Raw genomic sequence first — 25,053 nt, forward strand, 5'->3', positions numbered from 1 at the left:
GTAATAATATAATAATATCTATATATTCTCAACAAAAGTGATACAGTATAATAAATTAAGTACATGAGAGACAGTTAAGACTTTGCGAGTGATAGAATTTGGGAACGGAAGCATGTTCTTAGTTTAACTATAAACAAATATGAATTTGACTGGGTTTAGATAAATATGTTTCAAACACAAGTGGTAAATGTTCTCAAATCATCATGAACAAAACTTTTAATAATTATTATATTTCATGCCAAGAAAGTGTTTTGACTTGAATTCAGTTCAACTGGCATGCTTGTGAGTGCACACACACACACACACACACACACACACACACACGTGTAGTACTTCTGGTGAGGACATTCATTGGCATAATGCATTTGCCAGCCCCTTACCATAACCGTAACCATTAAAACTAAACACCTAACCTAAACCCTTACCCTGCATCTGCATGAGTCCTATATCTAATAGCCATGCTATATGGGAAGTGTTGCCATGTCTCTGCATCACTGCCTTGGAAGCACTAAGTAAGTAAGTTTACATTTCTACATCTTAAGATGATTCTGGTGCAGACCTGAGTGTTGCAGCACTAACCATGAGGTTAAAAACTAAAATTGCACAAATGAGAAAATAACAGATTAATGGCGGATGCTTTGGGTTCTTTGTTTGAGACTTCACATATTTCCAATGATTAGTTGGAAAGCACTGCTGTCCACATAGTGTAACTGTAACATATGCTATCATAAGCCCTTACCATTTCCCTATGCTTCAAACTAAATGTTTATCAGATTGTCTAAAAGTGTCTGAACATTCATACTAATGTTGCCCCTGATAATAAAGGTGATTTAGTCACGCTGTAGTCCAGCATTGCCATGTAATGCCAGCAGATGGCGATCTTAATCTGATTTTCCTCCATGCTAAGCCCATCAAACCTCTGATGCACATTTTAAAGTGTCTCTTTTACAAAGCACTACATGCATTTACACGTGAAAGAATTACAATAAGAAGAGATCAAATAAAAGGGAATAACATCCAAAGAAGCAGAAGAGAAAGTTTTGTCAATTAGACTCCAAGAACTTGAAGCATCTTCTTCAGGTGTAAGCCCATATGAAGACAGGAGGGAAGACAGGACAGAGACCTTAACATCATTAACGTCCCTAAACATCAAGGAGGCTGTGGTGGTAATGGAGAGAAGGTCGATTACAACATTAAGTCTGTAAGACATTAAGACAGAACTGCAATGATATCCAGTGATTAATTGCTCTGAGTAATCGCAAAAGATAGCTGGTCAGAAAATAGTGACGTTGGGACATGACAGTGTGGAAGGAGGTGATGGAAATAGTCAACCCATAGAGGAACTAGGCAGAATGTGCAAAGAGATCTCATTATTTAACTTTAAGGAAAACTTCATTTGTTTCAAAATATAAAAATAGTAGTAGGTAGTATCTCTAAATGAAGATAGCTTTGGGCTCTGTATTTAAATATGTGGAAATCAAAGTGCTAAAAATGACATATATATATATATATATATACATATATAATCAAAAGCAGTGTGTCTTTCCCGGAAGCAATGTGCTGGTGTCTTCACAAGAAATGTCGTTTTATTATTTAGAAACGGTCCCTGTTAACAATGTGTTGTGACTTAATCACAAACCCTCCTAAATATGACAAATGTTTCCCACAGGGTATTTCATTTGAAATAATAGACTCCACAACACAACATATATGACTTCAGATTATATAAATATTTATTTCTTTCATTTCATCTCTGGTATATCCACATGCATGCTAAACACACACAGACGTCCTCCTTACAGTGTGTAGAATGTGTAATATGTAGTCTGAAAACAGTCTTTATCAAAGAGAGCTTGCCTGGATAGTTACTCTTTCTCCGGTTCCCTTCAATAGACCAAGTCATCATCATCATCATCAGATTGAGAATGAGCACAACAAGACAACCAGCTCGGTTTTTGTTTTGCTCTCAGCTCTGGTGAAGGGAAAGCCGAGCCATGTACAATTAAATAAGGCAAACAACATGAGAAATATATAGTTTCTGGTAATTCCTTATCCATCCAACTGATAAATTGTCCTTCATTTTGTTCTACAAGCTCAGTGGGTTTGAATAAAGATCTCCAGTCTTAATACTTCATGGTATCAGGTGTATATATGTCTTTTTACATATTGACACTCATGTATGTGTATGTTAAGGTCATGTAGAGTTAAACAGGCTCTTCCACTGTGGGAGAGCAGAGAGGCTGAAAAAGTGGGAGCAGGCTGAAGAGGGGAGCCACAGAGAGAGGCTTTCCTGAGAGACGACAGCGAGAGGCCACAGGTATACACTCCTGTCACTGGAGCTAAAGAATCATCCTGGGGTGTAATATAATCCATGAGCTACACAGTCAGACAAATATAAGCAGCTGCAAAATACAGCACCTCAAGTCCCATGCAGTGGTTAGGACAGGTGAAGGTAGCAGGTCCAGGAAACAAAATAAAAAAACTGAATATCCATCAGGGATCCATCAATCCAATCTGACATATGAGCGACATTGCAGATTAAATCATTATAAAAATACAGTGATCAAATTTTAGTTATTTTCATTCAGTCATGACAGGCCTTCAAATCATCAAAGTGAGATTGATTCATTATATCTGCACACCCGATTATTTCAGTCCAGAAATGCCAATGTTTAAAGAATATCATTAAATCAAACTTTTTTTCTTATATGTAACCAAAGTAATATGTAAAAATCTGAATTTTGATTGACGTTTGAAAAAGCATAATTACTAATTAAATTTGTATGAGGATGTATGAATTGTTTTCTGATTGTGGCTAAATTATAATGAAAATTAATTTTTGTGATAACTTCCATTGCCACAAAGAGGATTTTCTGTTTGGTGCATCACATGGTTTCTGACCAGTGCTACCATGTCTGTTGATGAGGGTGTTTTTTGTAAGTTTAATTTTCAAATTGGCAACTTCCGCCTATCAAAGACTTTTATTAGGAAAATGGCAGCTCGTCCTGTAACTGTAATTATCATATACTCTCCATTTCTGAGGAAAGATATTCTCCCTCATCATTATTTTCTAGCTCATGGGGTCTTATTCATTTTAAATAATGTGTCACCATGCTGGGAACCTTCTTTTTGAAATATTCTCAAATGCATTTAACAAACATATTTCTATGACAATGTGACCTGTCAAATTAATAGTTTTACACTCAATCTTTTTGCCTAATTGCTTGATCGTCAAGTTAGACTTCGCCTTTTTATCATGTTTTGCCCGATAAAATCTTTGTAGAATTGAAACGTCCTAGGTTCCTGTTAGTTGAAAACTGTATAATGGGAATAATATGTTTTCCAGACCTGAACATCACAACTTTTCTGACACTTCCCACATGTGTAGAAGCCCTGCAAACAGTCAGTGAGGAGGAAGCAAACAGCTCAATATTTGACACAGCACTCGGTAATCTAGAGGAACATGTGTAGTAACAGACTGAGTGAGAGGTAAGATCTCTTTCTGTACATATTAGCAGCTATATACAGATCACAAAACCGTGGGGACTAGCCATGTTAGTCAGATACCATATATACAGGATGGCCTCGCTCTGTTTCAGAGTTCTAGTTAGAGAAGTTTCAAAATCCTTTGAAATCTGTTATATATCATTCGCAAGTTTACACAAGAAACTTGTAAAACTGTAAATGCATATTGACTCATGTTTCATACACAGCATCATCAATTCATGCATAGAGCAACTAGACTGAGAACACAATGGCTACATAACATAGTGATACAGATCACGGTGCTGCATGTTTGTTCATGAAATATTAAAATCACATTTCTTTTTATAAATACTTAAATAAAACCAAAGCCTGCAGCAAGAGCTCAATAAATTAAAGAGTATTTACTGATTAATAAACATAAATATTCATAACAATCTACCCAAATTGACTGACAGAAATTCTTAGTTTCTGCTCAGCGGCATCAGAAAACTGGCTGTGCACTGGACTCTGCTGTAGTTTATTTTATGATAATCAGCGTGTCTGCTACCTGACAGAAATCATGTGGAGTTCTTTGATACTGGCTGATTGTAAGGTTGTAAACAATACTAGGAAAAAAGAGTGAGCACATAAAAAGGAAAGAATGTGGCTACAGAGTGGGAGACATTGGTCCCAGATTCAGTTCTGCCTCGAACGAATAAACCATCCTTTAAATGTCCATGAATGCCTCACTCCCCTTCCTCCTTCATGTACTTACACTCTCCATTCTGTCCATTAAAAAGGACTGGGCTGGGTACAGCAGTGTATGTGGAGTGTGTGTTATGTATGTAAATGTTATTATGTTTACACACAAGTGCTGGATCCGGAGTGTGACAGAATTTGAATGTCCAGTGTCCTAGTGGAACTTCTGAAGGTAAAGGGGGGAGTCGTCAAACAGCGGGTTCTTCACTTCCATTTCCCCCGTCTAAAGAAGGAAAGAGGGGAGAGGATTCTGGTTAACACAGTTGGACATCAGAAATTACATTATTCTCTCCAAGGGTTATGATTGTGATCAGGCTCAGCTTTGACATTTTATGGCTCAAAAATATAATATTTAATAAATCAAAACACCATTTTTATCCTGTTCTATCATTATTGTCAGAAATAGTGCTGGAAGTCCCAATACCTTCTCCAGCTAAAAGAGAACAAATCTGAAATAATTCTCCTCGGTCGACATAAATCCATCCATATTTTTCAGACACATCTCAGAGCCTTTTCTGCAAATATCAAACCTGCATTTCACAGTGACCTTTCATTTGAAAATCAAATCACAAACGTTGTTCAGTTACGATTTCTTCAGTCAAATACACTTTAGAATTTTCCTTTTCTTTCCAGGATTGATCTCGAGAAGGTCAGCCATGCTTTTATTTCATCTTGACTACATAACTACATTTGACTGTATTCAGAGTTGAGCCAAAAATAAGTCACACCTCTAGTTGATCCCAAAAGCAGTTCCTTGGCTTTTCGCTATAGCAGTGACAGTGATGTGTTATCCAGCATCTGTAACTTCTAAATTTCATCTTTTAAATATGGTATTTTCTAAATGCTGGAGTTGAAACTGACTGTCTTTGTTGGAGCTGGTAACGGAGCTGGCAATACGTAAAATATCAACATGTTAATATCAATAAATGGGCAGTTATTGAATATATGTTACCTTTAGGCAGCAGTTCAATCATAGGCATAAGTAATAACATTAATGATACTTCAGTTTAATTAAAGCTGCGATACATGATCTAAATGCCCACTAGGGGGGCAGTATGTAAACATTGCAAAAGTCTACATACTAAAGCACTACTAAAGTACAAAAAGTTGTATTTAATTCATATTTTTGGTGGCAGTTGAACAAGCTGAAAACACAACTGAAAACACTGATCACCTTCTCCAAAAAGTTTCCTATTTACCAATCAGCAGAATGTGAAAACATTAGTATTCAGTTGGAGTTGTGCCCAACATTCACCTCCTATTTACTGGGGTTTGGTCTCCACCTACCAACAGATAAATATCTGGCTCTTTAGCTGCCTAGCTAACTCTGTGCACCGTTTGGTGTCGTCCAGGTTGGGTTCAGTGGGTTTATCAGAGCGTTTTCACAGCCACCTGCTGTTGTGTATAGCAGGGGTGGAACCAGGGATGGGCCATGGGGGCACTGGCCCCAGCTAAAATCTGATTGGTCCCTGAAGTGCCCCTGTCATGTCAGCATTCCTTTTTATTAAAATAATCATTTCTAAACAATATTAACAATGCTAACAATATATTTGACAATTTTTTCAGATTTTACTTTTTTGAAGTAAACAATGTGTTTTTACAAGGAACAGTTTTCAAAATATATTAAATGACGTGTGGCCTTTCTCATTTTATTGAATAAATATCAGGACTGAAAAGTAATGGAATTCAGTCATTTGCCATCATTTCATTCTTTCATTCTGGTTGAGGGATTTCTGCTGTCAACCGTGGATGAATATCCTGACCTGACGATAATACACAGTAGTTTACACAGAGTTTACTCACAGGTGCCAATCCAGGACACTCGTATACGGTGAAATCCCCATCTTCGTTCTCCTCATCTGTTGATGCTCCTGAGTCAGGAACCTTTGGCTCATCCCTGTTCCTGTTTATGTCACACACATATTAAGTCAGAGGATGGCACAGATGGGGAGAAAACCCCACAAGTCAAGGAGAGATGAGTGTGTCTGGTCTGGATGGAATACTCACTTCTCCAGGGAAAGCATTTGCTGCTTCTGGTGCTGGTAGTGGTACATCTGGGCACTGTGGGCCAGCTTCTTGTCCCCAGGCTGAAAACACAAGGGGCAAAGAAGGCATGAGAAAGTCAGTGGTATACATCCACATCCTGTCACACCATCCACATCCTGTTGACATTCACTCTGTGGCATGTGTCCCTACTGCATGTGTTCAACTTGTGACCTTTTTGAAAGGACAGGTGTGTTTGTCCATGTAGGCTTCTAGACTGATGCAACTAGCTAACTATTAATGGCTAGAGCTACTCCATCCAGCCATCTCTACTATTCACTCTCTTTTATTCCTTGTGCTCTTCAATTCTTTAATTAAAATGAATTGGTTATTTCTTGCATTATGTCCTCAAGCCTTTCTTATTCTTCGAAAAGATATGAATAATCATTCTCTCTGATTAAATGTTTCGGTGTTGTTTATTATGAGCTCTTTTAGATTGATGCAGTTCAGTCACAGCTAAAACTAAAATAAATATGCTCTACTTTTTTTCCTGCTGTGTCAAATTTGAATAAAATGAAACCTGCAACCTGAAAGATTGTACTCATTTGAAATATCAACAATATAGAAAATCTGCATGAGGTGATCTGTGTTTATATTGTAGTAGTGGCCACAAATAAGTGTACGTGAAACACTGAGAAAGGTAAACATTTTTTATTATGAAACTGTAGTGAGTCAGAGGATGTCACATGCGTCCCAAATCACCTTGGAATGTGGGTCGGAATCAAACCAGAGACACTACGGGTGAGGCATAGCCTCGATGGGGCGGCAGCTCCACCAGGTGAGCTGTATGCAGCCCCACACTGAATGTTATTAACATCAATTATACCAATACCAGGTTTGAACAAGGCGCAAGTAACTTTTGACCAACTGTTGTTAATGGAAAATTTTGATTAGTGTTTGATTATTTGAAAGTTAGTTCCTGAATGCTGATATTAAAGATGAATATTACATTGACTTTACATTACATTTAATGTACATGATCTGGTTGGGAAGCTACAACCAGGTTTCTGCCTTCAAGTCTGTGAACTTGTGTGTGCAGCAGTGATGTCATGCTCACCAAATTATCAAAAGCTTGGGCTCTGATCAGTCGATGTACAGGAGAGTCCATCTTCTGAGTTAGCTGCAGACCTTTCTGCAATCTGAAAGAAAAAAAGAACATCAGATGCTGACAGATTCATCAAAATTCAAGAGGTATACAAGCTGCAGTACAACACTGCAGAGTCTGCATGTACTTGCTACTGGTGGACGCTAAAGTCGGACTGTCCTTTATATTACATTAACCTTATCATTATGTCAAGGGTTATATAAAAGAGGAGCAGGAGAAAAGGAGCAAGGATACTCTTCTTTGTAAATCCATCTATCACAAGCTTTACATATGATAGATGTAAAATACGAAATTAGAGGAGCACCACCTTGAATAAGGACATTATAAGCTAAAGAACTAGATTGTAACCAATATATGTTGTTGGAGAATAAATAACAGTAAAGCTACAACAACAGTGTAATTCATTAGTTGATTGACTAGATTTTAATTTTGAGATCTGATTAATCCCTCTGTTGTTTTAAGCAATAGTTTACTGTAAATTTTGTGTGATATGTGAATATTTATTAGTTTTCTTGTCCATCTGTGATAGGTAATGGAATAGACTGTTGGTCACGCAAAATGTGCAACTTGAAGACATCTCCTCGGACTCTGAGAAATGACAAGTCTTTTTTCTGACATTTACTAAATCAATTAAATTGTTTGATTGAGAAAAACACTTGCAGGCTATTGTATCAAATCCTGAAAGGTAAACATCTGGAGTCATTAGTATAGTAGTGTAGAGAGAGAGGATTAAATATCTTACCTGACCCAACAGGCCCCTGCCATTATCAAAGCCAGTGACCCTGCCACGATGAACACGCTACTCATGACTGAAAAGAAATACATACAGACAGTCAGAGGCAGGAAACGGTGCGCAGGCCTGTAGGTGCCAAAGGAAGACATGATCCTGGACTGCTCTGGAGATGTGTGCGAAGCAGAGGGTAGAGCTGATGAAAATAACTGTGTTGGGTATGACCCTGCAGCACTAACAGTGAAAACAACATTGATAACACTAATGGAGTGTAGCAGAACTAATTAACAGAAATATACAAGTCCTGTTCTTTGTAACCGCATAGTAAATTTGAGGTCAGTCCCGAGATTTCAGAGCATTCAGTGCCAATATTTGGTCTGACAAAGAAGGTGATTTACTAAACTGATCTAATCACTTCAAAACTTCGCATCCATATTGGTGTTGTTCCAAAACGAGTCATCAGGAGATGACATAGCCCCCGGCACTCACAAAACTTGAAAGAGCAGATGGTTTGGTGCTAGCACAGAAACCTAAAGTCATAATTAAAAAAACTTCCTTCCAAATCCTCTGGGTTTTCACACTGATGAATGGACTGGAGCAATACAAATTACCAAGCAACTATCACAGGTAAAGGCTTAAGGGATAGTTCACCCAGAAATGAAAATTTCCTCATTATCTACTCAGGAGTTTCAGGGGTAAACTTTGTTCGAGCAGAATCCAATACAGTTGAAGTCAACGGTGATCGATTCCTCAGATTTAATATGACAACAGAAAAAACATAACATGCCTCTATACTGCTCGTGTGGGGTCATCCAAGTGCCTGCAGGCCCCGACGTTAAAATTCGACTCGAAACGAGTTAATTTACACCGTGTTTTCAATTGTATTGGATTTGGCTCTAACACTTTTTACCCCTGAGACTCCAGAAGTGTTTTGTGGACTCAAACACTTCACCCACCCCTCTATCGGCATAGTGGTGAGTAGATAATGAGGGAATTTTCATTTCTGGGTGAACTATCCCTTTAAGTCTAACTTTCAGGCGTCATTGATATGGTGATGTTCCTGAACAGAAAAAGCCTGAGAGGATACACGGTGAAACAGAACAGTGTTATTCTGTTTATCAGGGCTATCTTTTCCCGCCTACAGTGGATACACTAATGAAATTATTCTTGGTGCTTTCCGATTCAGAAACGCAACAGTTTGTTTTGTGCTTCTGACATAACAACGACGTCAAACCAACTGATGACTTTTTCTGTTCGTATACAAAAGTCAAAGACACAGAAGGTAAAGATACTTGAGATAATTTGGAAATGGAGAAAAAATGGTGAAAATTCATCATCTTAAACAAAGCAAAGATCCCTTGAACCAAAATTAGCTACTATCTTTATTTACAGTTGTAGTCCCCTGCTCAGGAACAGGTAAATAGATACAACAAAATGAGCAAAACCTCTTCTACAAAAAGAACCAACAACCTACACTATGAATATTAGGTGTTCATCTTCACTAGCCTCACGATTCGATTTTGATTCAGCAGTCAACGATTCGATTCACAACGATGCATTCCAATGTACCACATCCACAATTTTCTATATTACTGCACATTCCTGCTTTTTCATCAATTAATAAAATCGGTGAACGTGAACTCCGTTTTTATTAAGAAAGGTACTACAGACTGTAACTGTTGTTAAAATTGTGCTGTAATTTACAAAATAAGGTTTTCAATTCATAAATCAGACTACAACAGTAAGTCTATGACTGTGGTCAGTGGTCTCCACACTGATTTGACATTTATTCAGTTTAGACCAGGGGTGTCAAACTCATTTTAGTTAAGGGGCCACATACTGCCCACTTTGACCTCAAGTGGGCCAGACCAGTAAAATCATAGCATAATAACGCATACATAACGACAATATTTCTCTATATTTAAATCATTGGTGAAGGTTTTTGGATGATAAACCCTATTTTAAGGGCTTTTTACAATAAACTAGAAACATAAAGACCAAAAACTCAGACATCAGCCCACTGTTGTATCTGCCTGGGCTCTCCTCTGCAGAGTCCCTCGCTGTGTGACGTGTTTGACGTCAAACGCGTCACAAAGCGAGCAGCGAGCGCTGCTGCCTGTGGCAATGAGCGCTTCTGCCTCCGGAGCAGACATCGCATTTACGCTGTTTTTGAAGCAATTACTGGATCGATTAAAAAAATTACAAAACATTTGTACTCCATAAACCTCCATATTCTTAAGAGACATGCTGATCACTGCTGTTTAGTTCTGGTTCTCAGTGTAAATCGCTACTCTTACTCTTTACTTGTTTTACAGTCTATGGCATGCTCTTACTGATACAGTGCGACCCCCTGTGGACTGATTAGGAATAGCAGCTACTTTTATAGAAATGCAATTTATGTCTTTCTGTAATTTTCACACTTAGCAAAGTCATCCGGCGGGCCGAGCTGGACCCCCTGGCGGGCCGGATCCGGCCCGCGGGCCGTATGTTTGACACCCCTGGTTTAGAATTTAAGGTTTAAAAGGACAAACTCTGATTACAGCATTGACTGTATCAAGGTAGCCCCGCCTGGCCCCCCTTAGCAGCGCCACTGCACTGAGGCACATTACTCCGCTGGTCAACAAGTGACTCTGTTCCTTTTGTAATCATTGCACGTAGAACTGATCTTTATAAAAACCCGTTGAATGTTCCTGGATAAACAATGAAGTTATAACACTGTGTTGCATCATAATCTGTGTGTTTCTCTCTGTTTCTCCTCACACAAACTGATAATCACTTGTATTTAGTTATTAATCGATGATGTCGGATGATGACTCCGGATCGTTCCGCTTACTTTAACACCGTGCGTCACTGACATTGCGCATCACATTAAGTCTTGTGTTGTTTGTAGCAGGGGAATGCGGCGCACCATACAAGTGCACAAATAGACATCAAATGGGGCTTGAACTTGATAAAATGTGCCCTCTTTATTTTTGTAACTCTCTACTCGCTACTAGCACTTGCGCTCGGTTTACTGTCGGCGGCCACTTCACCGATATTGATATGGTCTTTTCTTCCGAATAGTTCCCGTTTGGAGCCCAATTGTCGTGTTTTTGAACTGTCCATTTCATAATAAGAATATAATATCGCGATGCATCCAAGAATCGTTTGTCGTTTGCTCTAATTTGTTAGAGTAGAAATTGGTTCAAATTTTTTGCGGCCATAAAGACATTTGCTCTATCATTCAATAATTTATTGAGCTTGTTAAAGTGTCTGAAAACCTTGGTTGGCCTACAAGGATCTGCCTTAATATAGTACAGTGCTGTTTGTGAAATAGAACTGTCTTTGTTTTGGAAACTCCCACTCCTTAGTTTCCCAATTCAGTCATGGGGTTCCTCAAGGGTCAATTCTTGGTATGTTATTTTTCTCCATTTTTATGCTGCCCTTAGGTCAGATCATCAGTAAACATAATGTAAAGTATAATTGTTATGCTGATGACACCAGCTTTATCTTCTGATAGTTATCCCAGCAGTCTAACTCAACTTACTGACAGCCTATGTGAGTTAAACTATTGGACTTATTACACTTAGTGATGATAAAACAGAAACCCTCTGTTTGTCACAACAAGTTTATAAAGTCAGATTGACTGAAATCTGGGGGCAATATCAAATGATATTAGGCTCGTTGCATGAAATCTAAGGGATGCATTTAAGGATCATCCAAGTACAGAAGGTTCTTTAGTCCTGCAATTAATTTAAAAGATTATATTTTTGAGAAATTAAACTGGGTCATTTAATGCTTTTATTTTTGCACAACAAAATTTCTGTAATGCCCTTTGGATGGGTATTACCCAGGCTTTGCTAAATTGCCTTTAATTGGTTGAAACTGCTAGGATTATCACTGGTTCAAGATAACATGACCATATAACAAATTCTGGCTTTTGGTTACCATTGGTTACCTATTTATTTCTGTATCAATCTTTTATATACATGTAAATGTATTTGATGATAAGGCCTTCTGGTTGTTCCCAGAGGCTGTCAAGCTTCTGGAAACCAACCCGCATATTTTGGGAATAATCAACAATTAGATTTGCTACATCTGTTTCTTGTAAGTGCTTATATCCCTTCAATAATTACTTAAAATTGTATTGTATCTTTTGTTTTTAAAATGTTTGTGATTTTAATAAATGCGTTACATATAAATACAGTAATCAAAATAAATCTTACAATTACAACAACAGTCAATTATTTTCTAAACTCAAGAGGAACAACAGAAAAGACTTACTAATGAAGACATGGTCATTGGACGGGTAGGAGAGGATGATGGGGTCTCTGAGCAAAGTGGGAGTGGTGTTTGTGGTGTTGGTGGTGGTGGATGGAGCCAGTGTGGTGACCTGGACACTCTGGCTCGCAGGCGGCTCTGTGATGAGTGGTCTCTGGTCGTAGCTGAGCTCACTGAGCTGCTTGGCTTTGGGATTAGAGGCATACTGGGAGGGTGAAGCTGGGATAAAGAAAGAGAGGTTTTGAGGCATTTCACCAGCAGTGTAGTGGTAAATATACAAACATGGGCCAATCAGTAAACATTCCACTACCTGGCAGCCGAGACTCAGTTCTCTGTTCACTGATGACGGCAGACAGGAAGTCGATCTCTTCATCCAGCTCAGGGTATGTGTTGGTTTTACCTGGAGGAACAGAACACCAAAATCCATCACTGCCTTGATTGAAATACAGTCTGATGTCACCAATTATATTTAAAAATAATAATTATAAATAATTGGAGAGCAATGGTGCACAGGTCGTATCATTTATTAACCTCATGTTGTGATCATCATTTGTGTTTCACTTTGTTGAATGTCACTTTTGTAAGTTGCTGTAATTGGCAGATATCAGTTTCTTTCATGGTTTTGATGATGTTGCCTATAATTAACAACTCTGCCTCGGTCACATGAACACAATCGGGGCTGGATAAGTAAACCCAGAGTTAACTGAGGAAGCTAATAGTGAGCTTCGTAGCACAGGTTATCAGGATGGCGGTTGTCAGGTTAAGTTAAGCCCGATAAGATATCCGGGGTATGGTGAGCTTGCTTCATAGTGGGGCAGCGTATACTATGGTTCTATACAACCCACCAGATGACAAATATTTAAAGGGGTAATCCAGTGGGACTCATCAGACACAGAACGCACAAAGCACTATGTTGGCCAAAATCTAGTCCTTAAGTTTCTGAGGAAAAATAACAACTAGATAACTTAAATAATAAGCACACCAGTGATTTAGTCATGCACTTCCATAAAGATGGAGGAGACACAGGTTTTAAAAAAGAATGGGAGCATCAAGCAGCAGGTGCTGAGATAACCAAGCCTAGGATATCATTGCAGTTATTTTCTCAGATTTGATTACGTTCCACAGAGCACATGAGCTGCAGTAAAATTGACCAGCAGGTGAACCAGAGCAGTTTTTAGGTCATTCATTTTTTTAGCCTCAAAATAAAATTGAGTCTTTATAAATAAACTGCAAGTCATTATCCAGGTGTTTCAGTTCTGTGCATCCACACCATAAAAATGACAGGCAGACTTTACTATCAAATCTGTAAATAGTGTTTTACATAACTGAGTCTTAGTCCTTTCCATGCTAAGATCCAATAATTACATATTCGAGCCGTGTGGCAATGCAGGGCCTGCCGGAAGGAGGAGCAATGTTTTTTTACTGCACCACTTCACCAGTTCAAACCTTTTTTGCTGATAGTCAAGCAAAATCTTGAGGTACTCAAGTCTCACTGTCGTTTAAGCCCAAGTCATTAATAAGATCTTATGTCCTCATTTGAATGACCCCAGGCTGCTATAAGGGAAAACAAGACAGTGAAGACACACATAGCAAATGGATTTTTCAATAGTTAAAATGCATCATACTGTCTTTCAAAATATTCTTTCTTCACAAAAAACAAAACGGTACTGCGGATGAAAGTTAGTGTGACTTTTCTACCCAATGACTGTATGTTAAGATCAGGTTAAGATGGATGACATCACCCCCTGGTGGCTGGCTGCAGCATAAATCATAAATCCCATCCCTCCTACACCGAGTGGATAGGACACGGTCAAACTAAAAATCAATCCTGTCATTTGTTTGGTGATTTCTGACATCTTAGGTAGTGCTTATCACACTAAGGTATGTTAGTGAAATGTTGATGGAATGATAACTTGGTGAAACTTCATGATTGACCATTCAGATTGAAAGAAAAACTGTTGATGGTCAGTCAGTTAATTCAAAAAGAAGAAAGACAACACTGCCCCATGTGGCGAAAGCCGAAAAAACATAACAAAAGACAAACCCTGCAGCAATGATTGTTTTAATGAGGGAACCACTTCCTGGGATGCTGTGCATCATCGCACTGCCTGGGGTCTATCGTGTGAGAGGATGAATGTGTGTGTGCGGAGGCTCGATGGGGGTGTAAACTTATCAAATGCATCAGAGTTTACTATTTGTTGTGGGTGGGAAAATAGACGTGGTGCTTCTCTCTCTCTCTCTCTCTCTCTCTCTCTCTCTCTCTCTCTCTCTCTCTCTCTCCTCTCTGTGTGTGCGTGTCAGTGCATTACTGTGTGGATGACTGCGATCTACTGTCATGCACAGCTGCTCAACGTGTGGGTGGATGGCAATAAACACAGGGAAAGAAGAGAGAATGGAGGAGGGACACAGATGAGGAAAGAGACGTATGTGGGTGGTGGAGTGGGTCTTCCTCAGAATCATGAATGAAAAGCCTCACTGCGGCAAAGGGAGGAGAGTGAGAGGATGAGGGGCTGAGAAGAGAAAGATATTGAAAGCACCCCACAGACTGGATTGGACTAAAGACAACCTTATGCTTTGAATGTTATAATGGATAAGAAACATGTTATTATTTTTAGATCTCCCTTGTTGTTATATACTTAGTTAAGGTTCAGTTCACCTAAAATACAAAAACAACATGTTCAATGCAGATAGTTTAGTTTTGTTGATCAGTTCCAAACAATGGTGGAGGACAGGAACACCTCTTTCCTTAAGCAGCGCCTCTGTCAAACCTGCTCTAAACGGTCTGAAGTGATTGTTGGGTGGTGGGATAGCTTCAGAAAACCCCTAACCTACACCCTTCTAACATGGTATAAGGGCCTCTGTGGTGACATTTCTATAACTTTCTAAAAGAATAAATCCTAGATTTTAATCCATGATTGATGCAGCAGTGGTTAAGGAGGTAAATTCACTATGTGTGGCTCTTTTCATGATGTTAACTGTGTGAAACAGTATGAATGAGTTCCTGCAGAATGTTTGAAACAGTCATATCTCCCTCCTCGATGACGGCTGGCTTTTCACCCCACCTTTGAGTGAGGCAGAGAAACACTTTAGATTAGGTTGGACAGCATGCCCGATGAATGGATCTGACAGAGCACAAACTTGCCCTTACTCTGTGTAAGAACACATATTTGATCTCTTCAGCAGAAGAAACAGTGCATTTTACTCCAGGTGAAATCCTCGTCAGAGGGACACAGAGGCGTTTCCGTTCACTATCAGCTCCTTGTGATCTTGAAATTAAATGAAGAATTGTAACAACTTGTTTAACAATTACATGGTACTTTATTCATGACCAACAATTTGTATCTTTTGTTTTTTGTAAATACTTTCAGTAGTTTCAGTCCGTTCTTGGTGAATTATTTTGAATGTAACCTCCTGAAAACTCTTATCTTCCTCCCTCGTCATCGTCAGGGTGGCTACAGAGAGATCCAATCAATCATACAGCATCAAATAGGGATCTGCTGACTGCAACAAATGTGATGTTTTCATCTTTATCTCAGTTAACCATAGTGAATTTCTTTTCCTCTATAATGCCAGAAGTTTTCCAGAAAGGATCCCTGTGTCTTGTAAAAAAGCCGCTCTGCCCCAGACCGTCACTGGTTCACTGTCACTTCTGAACAGTGCTGGCAGAGCAGAGAGTCACTCAGACCATTAGCTTTGGAAATGATCTAGGACACACACTGCTGACCAAGATAAATGGTGGATGGAAAATAGTAATGGTGTCTCCGCTGGGAGTCACACGTCACACTATGGTCAAATACGTGACATAATGTAATCACAGCTTATATTTAGAGGCACTGTGCCGACGGTTCATAGGGTTATTGTTCCATTTGTGTTCTGTATTCACATAAATACAAATTTTCAAGCTCCTGAGGATAAAATTATTCACTACTTTTACAAAAACTGAGTGTCAAAGTCAAAGTCCCTAAATGTGAATGCATTGGTCTTCACCCTATTTCATAAATGGGAATGTTACTTTTAAACAACATATATGTTGCTTTGTAATGTTGGAACAATTGATGAGGTGCTATCGAACCGTAGTGAGGACATCCCACCTACCTTTACTGAAGTGAGCAGAGTGAGGAGCGTGTCTCCTCTTCAACACGCATCTGCCATGGGAGTTCTCTACCAGAGGGCGCAGGCAGGGGCCGCAGTGTGAGCTGCTGGGCGGGCAGAAGTGTCGTCCTGCTCGGGCACAGTCTAAACTCCGGGGGCACAGGTGAGACCCTGTTGACAAAGAGACAGAATGATTCGACACAGCCTTTATGAAAAACTCACCTCTGATCTCTTTATTATCAGATTTTTCCATTTTCATAACAACCCAAAATCTTCATATTGCATTTTAAAACACACAAATTGATTGAATTTTCTAGTAATGAGCTGCACGAGTACAGTATCAACTGCAATGCAACTATTCATTTCAATCACACACACACACACACACACACACACACACACACACACACACACACACACACACACACACACACACACACACACACACACACACACACACACACACACACACACACACACACACACACACACACACACACTCAGGCTGTGTGACATCTTCATGTGTTTGTTTATGACAATACCTGTTCATCAGATGCTCATCATTCTGTACACCATGGATAGATGTAAAGATCATGGTCTTTAACATCTGGTGGGTTTCATTTTTTACATAATGAATCTTTGTTTGTTGGGTTAGAGCAATAAAATGTTAACCTTCAACTTTCTGTGTCAACGTTTCTTTTGCATGGATAAGCCCTCAGTGTTTTCTACAAGGCGATTACTGCCAAGCTAAGGCAGAGAAAAAAAAACTCAACATCAAGATTTGATTGGTCATTTTGATGTTATTCATTTTCATCTTTTTAAAAATATAATTTTATATAGCAGAGTTTATGTGTCTAATCTGTGTTGCTTTCATAAGAACTGTTTTATCTTCTGGAACAACTAGCTTCATCTCTAAATAAGCAATTAATGGTGCTTGCTGCGTTCAACACTGGAAGCCGTACTCTTATTAAAGCAGACTACTCAAAACTGAGCAAAGCTGCATTATGTCAAGGTCAGAGATGACAGACAAACTTTGTTACAAGACCGTTCAAGGAAAATGCCAGCTGAGTAAATTCCCTGTAACTTGAGAGCAGATGAGAGCGGGCAACCTGACCTGGGCTGGGCTGCTGCTGTGATAATGTTGTGCTGTGGCAGCAGCCCGGCCACTGCTGCTCAGCTGGTGTGATATGGGACGATGTGTGGGTGGATATTCCTGGAGGGTCAATGGGGTAGCAGGTGAATACAGAGATAAGACAACAGAATGAACAAAAATGTAGAAAAGACTCATTATGGATATCCAAAATGCAACTTCTGCAAATTTCTTTATGGCAATAGTTTTTGGTTTTTGTTCCTTTTACAGTACAGTATACGGATGGAGTTAGGACATCCACCTTAGAAAATAACTGGCATTAGCCTCGGCTACCAGTGTAGAACGCAACATAAATAATCAGTTACAAGCGTTGTTGACCCTGTTGTCATTGTTATCAGCTGATGTGTAAATAAATTCTGTATTTTACAATGAGACAACTGTTCACATGCATAGGAATGGAGCTAATATTCGAGCAATTCCTGTGTACACCGGCATGCACATGCCCTGTGTATGTGAGAAGTCATGTGATATTCAGGGGAGATTATTTCAGTTTGAAAATGCTGTTTTCAAATAAAAAGGTAGAAGTTTGGATGTGGCCTGGAGGCTGGGGCACAAAGCTGGACTGGCTGTTGTGGGGGAAAAAACACCTACTTACACCTGTAAAGCTCAGCAACTAACTTGGTGCTTCCTTTTATCTCCCTCTAAAACCATAAACTGTTTTTATTATATATTTCTGATATTCTATTTCTACCATTACCATTCTGAGTAAATCAACAGTTTCAGAAATACTAAAACCATTTGGCAACAACAATTATGCCACAGTCACAGTCAAAGTCAAATTAAATTTCTTCATCATTCTGATATTGGATGAGAACATAGACTGAGGCTCCTGACCTGTATCTGCAGGGTGCTGATCATTAGGTTCATAATAAAGTGCTCGGTGAGCATCCGTTATCTCCTGATCCTTGTTGCATCACAGTGATACTTTCATGTAGTGAGTTAATCAAAGCTTCTCTAACGAGAATACATCAGTTGTAAAGCGTGAAGGGGTTAAAATGGGCTTAATTGCTTTTATCCTTATAACACCCCCACAATACTCTTACTGAGAAGTCAGAGCACTGCTGCACATGCTTCCCCACTGGGAGTGTCTATTGCACTTGTGGTTTAGGTGTGATACTGCATCCATCCTTCTAAGAGAAGACCATCTGAGCACAACAGCAGCACAAAGAGCAGAATAAAGCTGCAGAGCCAGTGGCAGTGCTCTCGATACCACAGGGGAAAATAATTAGAGCCAACTATCAATATTAACCCCTTCAGCTTCCTCGACACAATCGCTCCCGTCTCTGCTAATGCAACCGAGACAATGGTTGCCATGACGACTTCCATGGCAACTGAGGAGGTGTGACATCATCGAGGGGTGAGTCACCGACGAATGCAAGTCAAGGATGGATGGTTTGTCTCAGGCTGGTGTACTGAGTAGAAAAAGGCAACGATGACAAATGCATGGTGGAAATGTAAAAGATGGCTATTAAATTAATAATTCACACTGTCGATGATAACTGCAATTGTAGAAATGGGTGAAGTGCAAATTTCTGTAAACTTGAGAAAGACTAAGACTCACTCTTCCTCTGCAGCATAATACGATACCCAAACAACATTTGCAGAGTGCAAAGCTCCCCATTATTTTACACTATTTTAGAACATGTGTTCTAGAACCCTACATTTTTGCACAATAAAATAAACCTTTCTATGACTTACTACTTTTCTAACGCTAACGTGTTTTTGAAATGTTCCTCGCTGCACTTTAATTAATGCCACAGGTGGAGCAGCTTTATACATCTCACACATCCAGACAATGGCCTGACCTTGGAGGCTACGACAGCAGCAGCTAATCTATGCAAAGCTTTGCAACTGGATGATGGAGAGCAGAATGCACTGAGACTCTATGCTCCACTGTTTCTCTCAGCATCACCAGAAACAAATCCAAATCAAACCCCAAAAACTAGCTTCAACATTTGGATTTGTCCGAAGGCTTAAGAAATCACCTCAGGGAGGACAATGGAGGAATATGATACAGCAGCTGTGTCAGCACCAACCTGAACTGAACATTAAAGCTGTTCCCACCGTGAGAAAACACTCGTATGATCTAGGTGAAAATAAGGTGTGTTGATAAAATAATCACTGACATGTTGTTGTCATTTTACTCCATTAGACAGTGCGAGGTGCACCTGTTGCACCCAAGAGGAGTAGTGACTGTGAAAACTGAATTCATAACTCCTTCAGCTGCACTGCTTTGAATACCTCCACATTCAAATAAAACCGACTAGAGTAGCTTTATCTGGGCTATTCAATCACTAGCACTGATGTTCACCGGTGACATTATCCCCGTATCATTGTGATAACGTCTTAAGTCACAGTTTCCTAGCAACCTCTTTTCTTGTGTTTGGTCAAAGAAATGAGACACGTCCATTCTCTTTTTCCTCTTTGACTTCACCTCAGGTACAGGATTTATACTGATTGCACTGAATTGCGTGTCTTTACAGGCTTTGGATAGGGTTTTACAGATGCATATAGGTGGTGGCTGATGGATACAGGAAGAGGGGACACATGGCGACAGTTAGCCAAGGCAAGAGGAATATAGAGGGAGGCAGAAAAGGGAAATAGAGAAAACAGACAGAAGTAAATTTAACAAGCAAATATGCAGTAAGAAGTTACATCTTTTTTCATAAAGACACTGCTGGGCCTTGGCCCTCACTGTGTGCCTGTCATTCACATGACATGAGAGCACTTGCTATCCAAGACCAACCTTCTCTACGTCTACGAAGCTCTGTATGGCTCGATTGCTTCCCCTAGTGTCTCTTTATCTGAAAAAAGTCACTCAAATAAATTACATCCAGTTCTTTAATTCAGACCAGTGTATAATGATAACTGTTTTTCAGATCTGTTCTTTCTGTGAGAAGACTCTACCTTTCCCACGGGTCTGCATCGCCTCAAAACATCATCTCTCCCTTACACTGGATCTGGATGAGTCAATGAGAGAAAAAATAATTCAAATACGCCCATTTTCTATTCCTGATTCACGTCCTATGAAATTTAGCAGCTCCATCCATCTGAGGCCTTAAAATAGACTACGAGTTAATTCAGATGAAGAAATAGAAACCGTCTGTCAGGTGATCAATGATCATTACAGGGCCATGTCTGAGTCAGTCTTCATCTTTTTAAATAACAGGCCACTGATGAAGTGTAATTTAATGAATCATCACTGTTACAATGCCCTGCTGTCTACCTAACCTGTCGACTGTTTGAACACTACATCGCCTAATTCAAAGCCTGTCTTTTTGCGATGCTCCAGACAAACTGACCTGTGTGGAGAATGCAAATGTCATCTAAAGCTTCTTCCATATCTCTGCTGTCCTGAGATTAAAAATGACAGAGGGTTAGGGTTAGAGCAGAGCAGAGGCCAGCTTACATCATAAGCACCTGAAATGGAAATGTCCGGCAGTGTTTGTGTGTGAGTGAGTGTGTTCTCACAGATTTTGACTCTGACACTGCTGATCCACATGCAGAGATTTGGTCCACTAAAAGATTAAACGTTCTTGCTAGTCTGAACCCGAAATACTGGGCCGGGCCACACATGTGCAGAACATGACGGCTGTGTCGCTGATCGTCTACATCTCGCGGCCGTCTGTTGTCTGTTGTCTGCAGTGTGCCTGATGTGGAGATGCCATGTGAAGTTTCTGGTATGACTACTTAACATAAGTAGGCCTATGGATTGTGCTATTGAGTATTTCAGGATGTGTTTCCAGTACTAAAGAATGTACCTCTCATTGTTGTCGGGTAGTTGTGTCAGACAATGATCTAAATGCCATTTTTGGTAGTATACTCACTTTTCTTTGTTGTAGAGACACAACGGCAGCATCAGAGTTTAAGCACTGCTGTTTACATGCAGACTCAAATTACAGAAGGGGTTTGTGTGGATCTCACAGTCAAGTGTGTGACCTTAAACGGTCATCCAGGTCTGGAGTTCTTGAGCTCTGACAACAGGAACGTGTTTCTGAAGACAGCCAGACCACAGCCAACACCTCTGCTATGATAAGTGGGACTATCACACCACCAGCGTATAGTATCCAGTGACACACCCTGAGCACATCTGAACTGCACTGAATCATCCATTTACCACCTCACTGCCCAACATGATCTGTCATAATGCCTCGCAGCCACACGAAGCAACACACGTCACAGGGTGGAAAAGCCCAGAGCCACCGTGGCACCAAGTGTGTGAGTGACAGGTCGTGACTGCACTAAACACACAGACACTACAGTTTCACATTTAAAAGCTGGATGTCACAACAACAGACCTTAACACTCTGTGTTTTCATATTTCTATCCTGTATCATTATACTGAATGTTCCTATGAGGACTTATTGGCTATACACAGAGCATCATACTAACCTGTACTGCAGAGTTACTGCTGTGCATTTTCATCTCTGAACACATACCACAATTTTCAATAAAGAAAGGCTGGCAAGAGGGCTGAATGCAAATATAACACAACTCATCATCACATTATCAACTTTCAATACCATGTCTTATAATAGTAAAGGGGCAAAGTGTAAGAATTGTCCAAATGTTGAATTCATGCTGCAAACAAAGAGGGGACAATATATTACTGTCCAGGAGGGTGTCCAATCCTCTCATAAGAAAAGGAAAGGCTCTCTTTGTCCCTCTTCAACCCTCCTCTCCCCTGTGCTGTAGTCAGACTGGGGATCGAGCACTCCAGGACAAATCTTGGTGGATTAGGGGACTATCAAAAACTCCATAAGGTTTTTACCGACCTTCTCTCTGTGACTGTCATTCAGGCTAGGCATGAGTACATGCTGCATGCGTGTCGCAGGACTGGGTTTGAAGAAACAGTGGACAAATGTCGCAGAGAGGACGGCTGCAACCCATTATTACTTCTTAATCTCTCATGGTGGACTGAGAGTTATGTCTCTTTAACGCCTCTTGAGGTGCTAAGTAGTATTACCAGACAAACTGGGCCAGGACTAGCTGTTTAGCATTCTAACTTTAGTACATACTGTATCACTGCAACACATACACTTTTATGTATTTTAAATAATTTCAAAACTGTTACCTCATCCCATTCTGTTGATAATCTTAGTTAACTTTGGAACATAAAAAACAAATTACAAAAATATATTGTCCCTTTCAACAGGCGACACATAACTAAACAAATAACTCGAGAGAACAATTTTCTGATTAGTTGTTCAGCAAACATCAACAAGAAGCTTGAAGATACAACATTATGTCCCAATAGAAATTGTATTTGATGTATTTGTAGTATTTTCTGACAATTTATAAAATAATTCATCAATTGGAAATAATTGACCAGTTAAAAATGACTTTATACTCACAGCCACATACTGATCTGTAAATTAACAATAAGTGTATTCTCTGAGCGTCACCTACGACCAGTAACATCAACAGTAATGTACTTGACCAATGAATCTACTGAAATGCCGATCAGGGTTTCCCAAAGCAAAAAGTACAGGCTTCAAATATTTATCTCCACAATCAACAACTCAAAAACTAAACATGTCCATTTTACAATGATGTAAGAGGTTTGAGAAGATGAAACCAGAGGAAAATAAAGTTCAGAGAAGTACTCAATGATCATCTAAATCTATCTTTGACTAATATTTTCAGCGCTCAGTTTGAAACTGGGGAACCATCTCTCCTCATCTCACTTATTCACAGTAAAAGTACATGGATTAAATGAGACATATATTAAAAGCCTCTATCCTGAGTTCAAATATAATATAATAAATAGATCTATTTTTTTCTGCTCTACATTTAATGCCTAAGATGATGTCTTTAAATTAGCTTGTTGTGACACAAAACTTCAAAACCCAAAGTAGCAAACCCTCACAACTCGAGACCTAATGTCACTGGTTTTGCTTGAATAATTAAAACAACGAATCAATTATCAATTTTAGCTGCTGATTAATTGTCCGCTGAGTAACTACTCAATTTAGTGCGTAATTGTTTCACGTCTGTTGCCTATAACTAATTTAGCTACATCCGATTTATCATCGCAAAACGTTGTTAAATTACTAAACTAGACACAAGAGAGACCCAGAAATACAGTCAGGCATGAAAAGGCCAGGATGCACCCACTCAGCTGAGTGAAGAGACAACCCCCAGTGACACACTATGGCAGCAGAACAGCAACATGAGGGTTTCTCAGTGAGGAGTGGGAGCTGAGCACATCCCAGAGCCCCCCCCCGACCCCCGGCAGCCACGTCCCACCGTGTGGGAGTGACAGCAGCAGCACATCTGTACCTGTCAAGCAGGAGCTCAGCGCCACAAGGGCCGCAAACACCGCAGCCTGGCCGAGCAGCGGGGCCCACATCCTGGGCACAGCTCCGACGACTGTCAGGGGAGAGCGACCGGAGGAGCAGGAGGAGCAGGAGGAAGAGGAGGGTGGCCGGTGATGATCATTCCCCCATCACTCTGGGCTCAGGGTGGAGAAGACCGAGGAGATCCGAGTAAGTCAGAGAGAAGAGCAGCCGAGTAGAGAGGAAGAAGAAGAGTCCGCTCCTCAGCACAGACCTGCAGCACAGACCATCACTGACTGATCCTCTGATTCACGTTTCTCCTGCGGTGGAGGCGAGTCCGTCTGTGACGTCAGCACGCTGCTGCGCTGCCTGCGTGCTGCCTTCAGGTGCAGCTGTGCATCACTCTGTTACACCCTGGTGTAAACTTAGCAGTTCAACAGTTACACCGCTCTAACTTTTTCATTTATTTGTTCTTTATTAGTTAACTAATGAATTAATGTCATTATTTCATTTGTTCACTTTTCCATTATTTCAATGTTACTCACTTATCAATATTGAATTCATTTTTTTTATTCTTTTTCTTGTGTTTCTTTTTTTTTCATTGAATAAACCTATAAAAACCTATTACTGACTTTAAAATGTGTTCATGTTAATTGTGGTGACAGATTTTAATAGAAAGTACTGCAAGGGTGTTAAACTCTCTGCCCACACACACAAACACACACACACACACACACACACACACACACACACACACACACACACACACACACACATCTATAGAAATGAGAATATTGTTATTTTCTCTCAGATTGTAAATCACTATGAGTAGATGTGAGCAGAGAGCAGAATTCTCCACTCAAACTGATAATCTGACACTAAACACAAATTGCCTTATTCATGCATCTGCCTATTAGTTTAAAATAATTATTGTTTGTATTTGCTGCGTATTCTTTTCATATTATGACAACACAAGTCAAAAACAAATGATTCTGAGAGTGTGGGAATAGGAGGAAATCAAAGAAGACTCAAATAAAAAAAATAGTTCTGTGTGTACTGTAGACATTTACTATACATCTTTTAATAATTTAAAATATGAAATAGTTGCTGATCAATTTGTACATCAGGCATTGCGATTCTCTTACAATATTATGCCCTAAGCAGTAAGAAA

At 39.7% G+C, this 25,053-nt stretch overlaps 1 protein-coding gene across 1 annotated transcript; it reads right to left on the bottom strand.

The window, feature by feature from the left end:
* Positions 1–1,711: 1,711 nt before the first annotated feature.
* On the bottom strand, positions 1,712–24,227 carry npdc1b (neural proliferation, differentiation and control, 1b). The gene is made up of 9 exons (XM_035167037.2): positions 23,887–24,227; positions 16,458–16,625; positions 12,673–12,762; positions 12,366–12,581; positions 8,115–8,181; positions 7,325–7,406; positions 6,232–6,311; positions 6,028–6,127; positions 1,712–4,447 (listed from the first exon to the last, which is right to left on the bottom strand). The coding sequence occupies exons 1-9, from the start codon at positions 23,954–23,956 to the stop codon at positions 4,379–4,381; spliced, it is 942 nt and encodes a 313-aa protein (XP_035022928.1). The 5' UTR covers positions 23,957–24,227; the 3' UTR covers positions 1,712–4,378.
* Positions 24,228–25,053: the final 826 nt, after the last annotated feature.

Source organism: Hippoglossus stenolepis, chromosome 9 (assembly GCF_022539355.2).
Source record: "Hippoglossus stenolepis isolate QCI-W04-F060 chromosome 9, HSTE1.2, whole genome shotgun sequence".
In the NCBI taxonomy this organism is placed as follows: Eukaryota; Metazoa; Chordata; class Actinopteri; order Pleuronectiformes; family Pleuronectidae; genus Hippoglossus; species Hippoglossus stenolepis.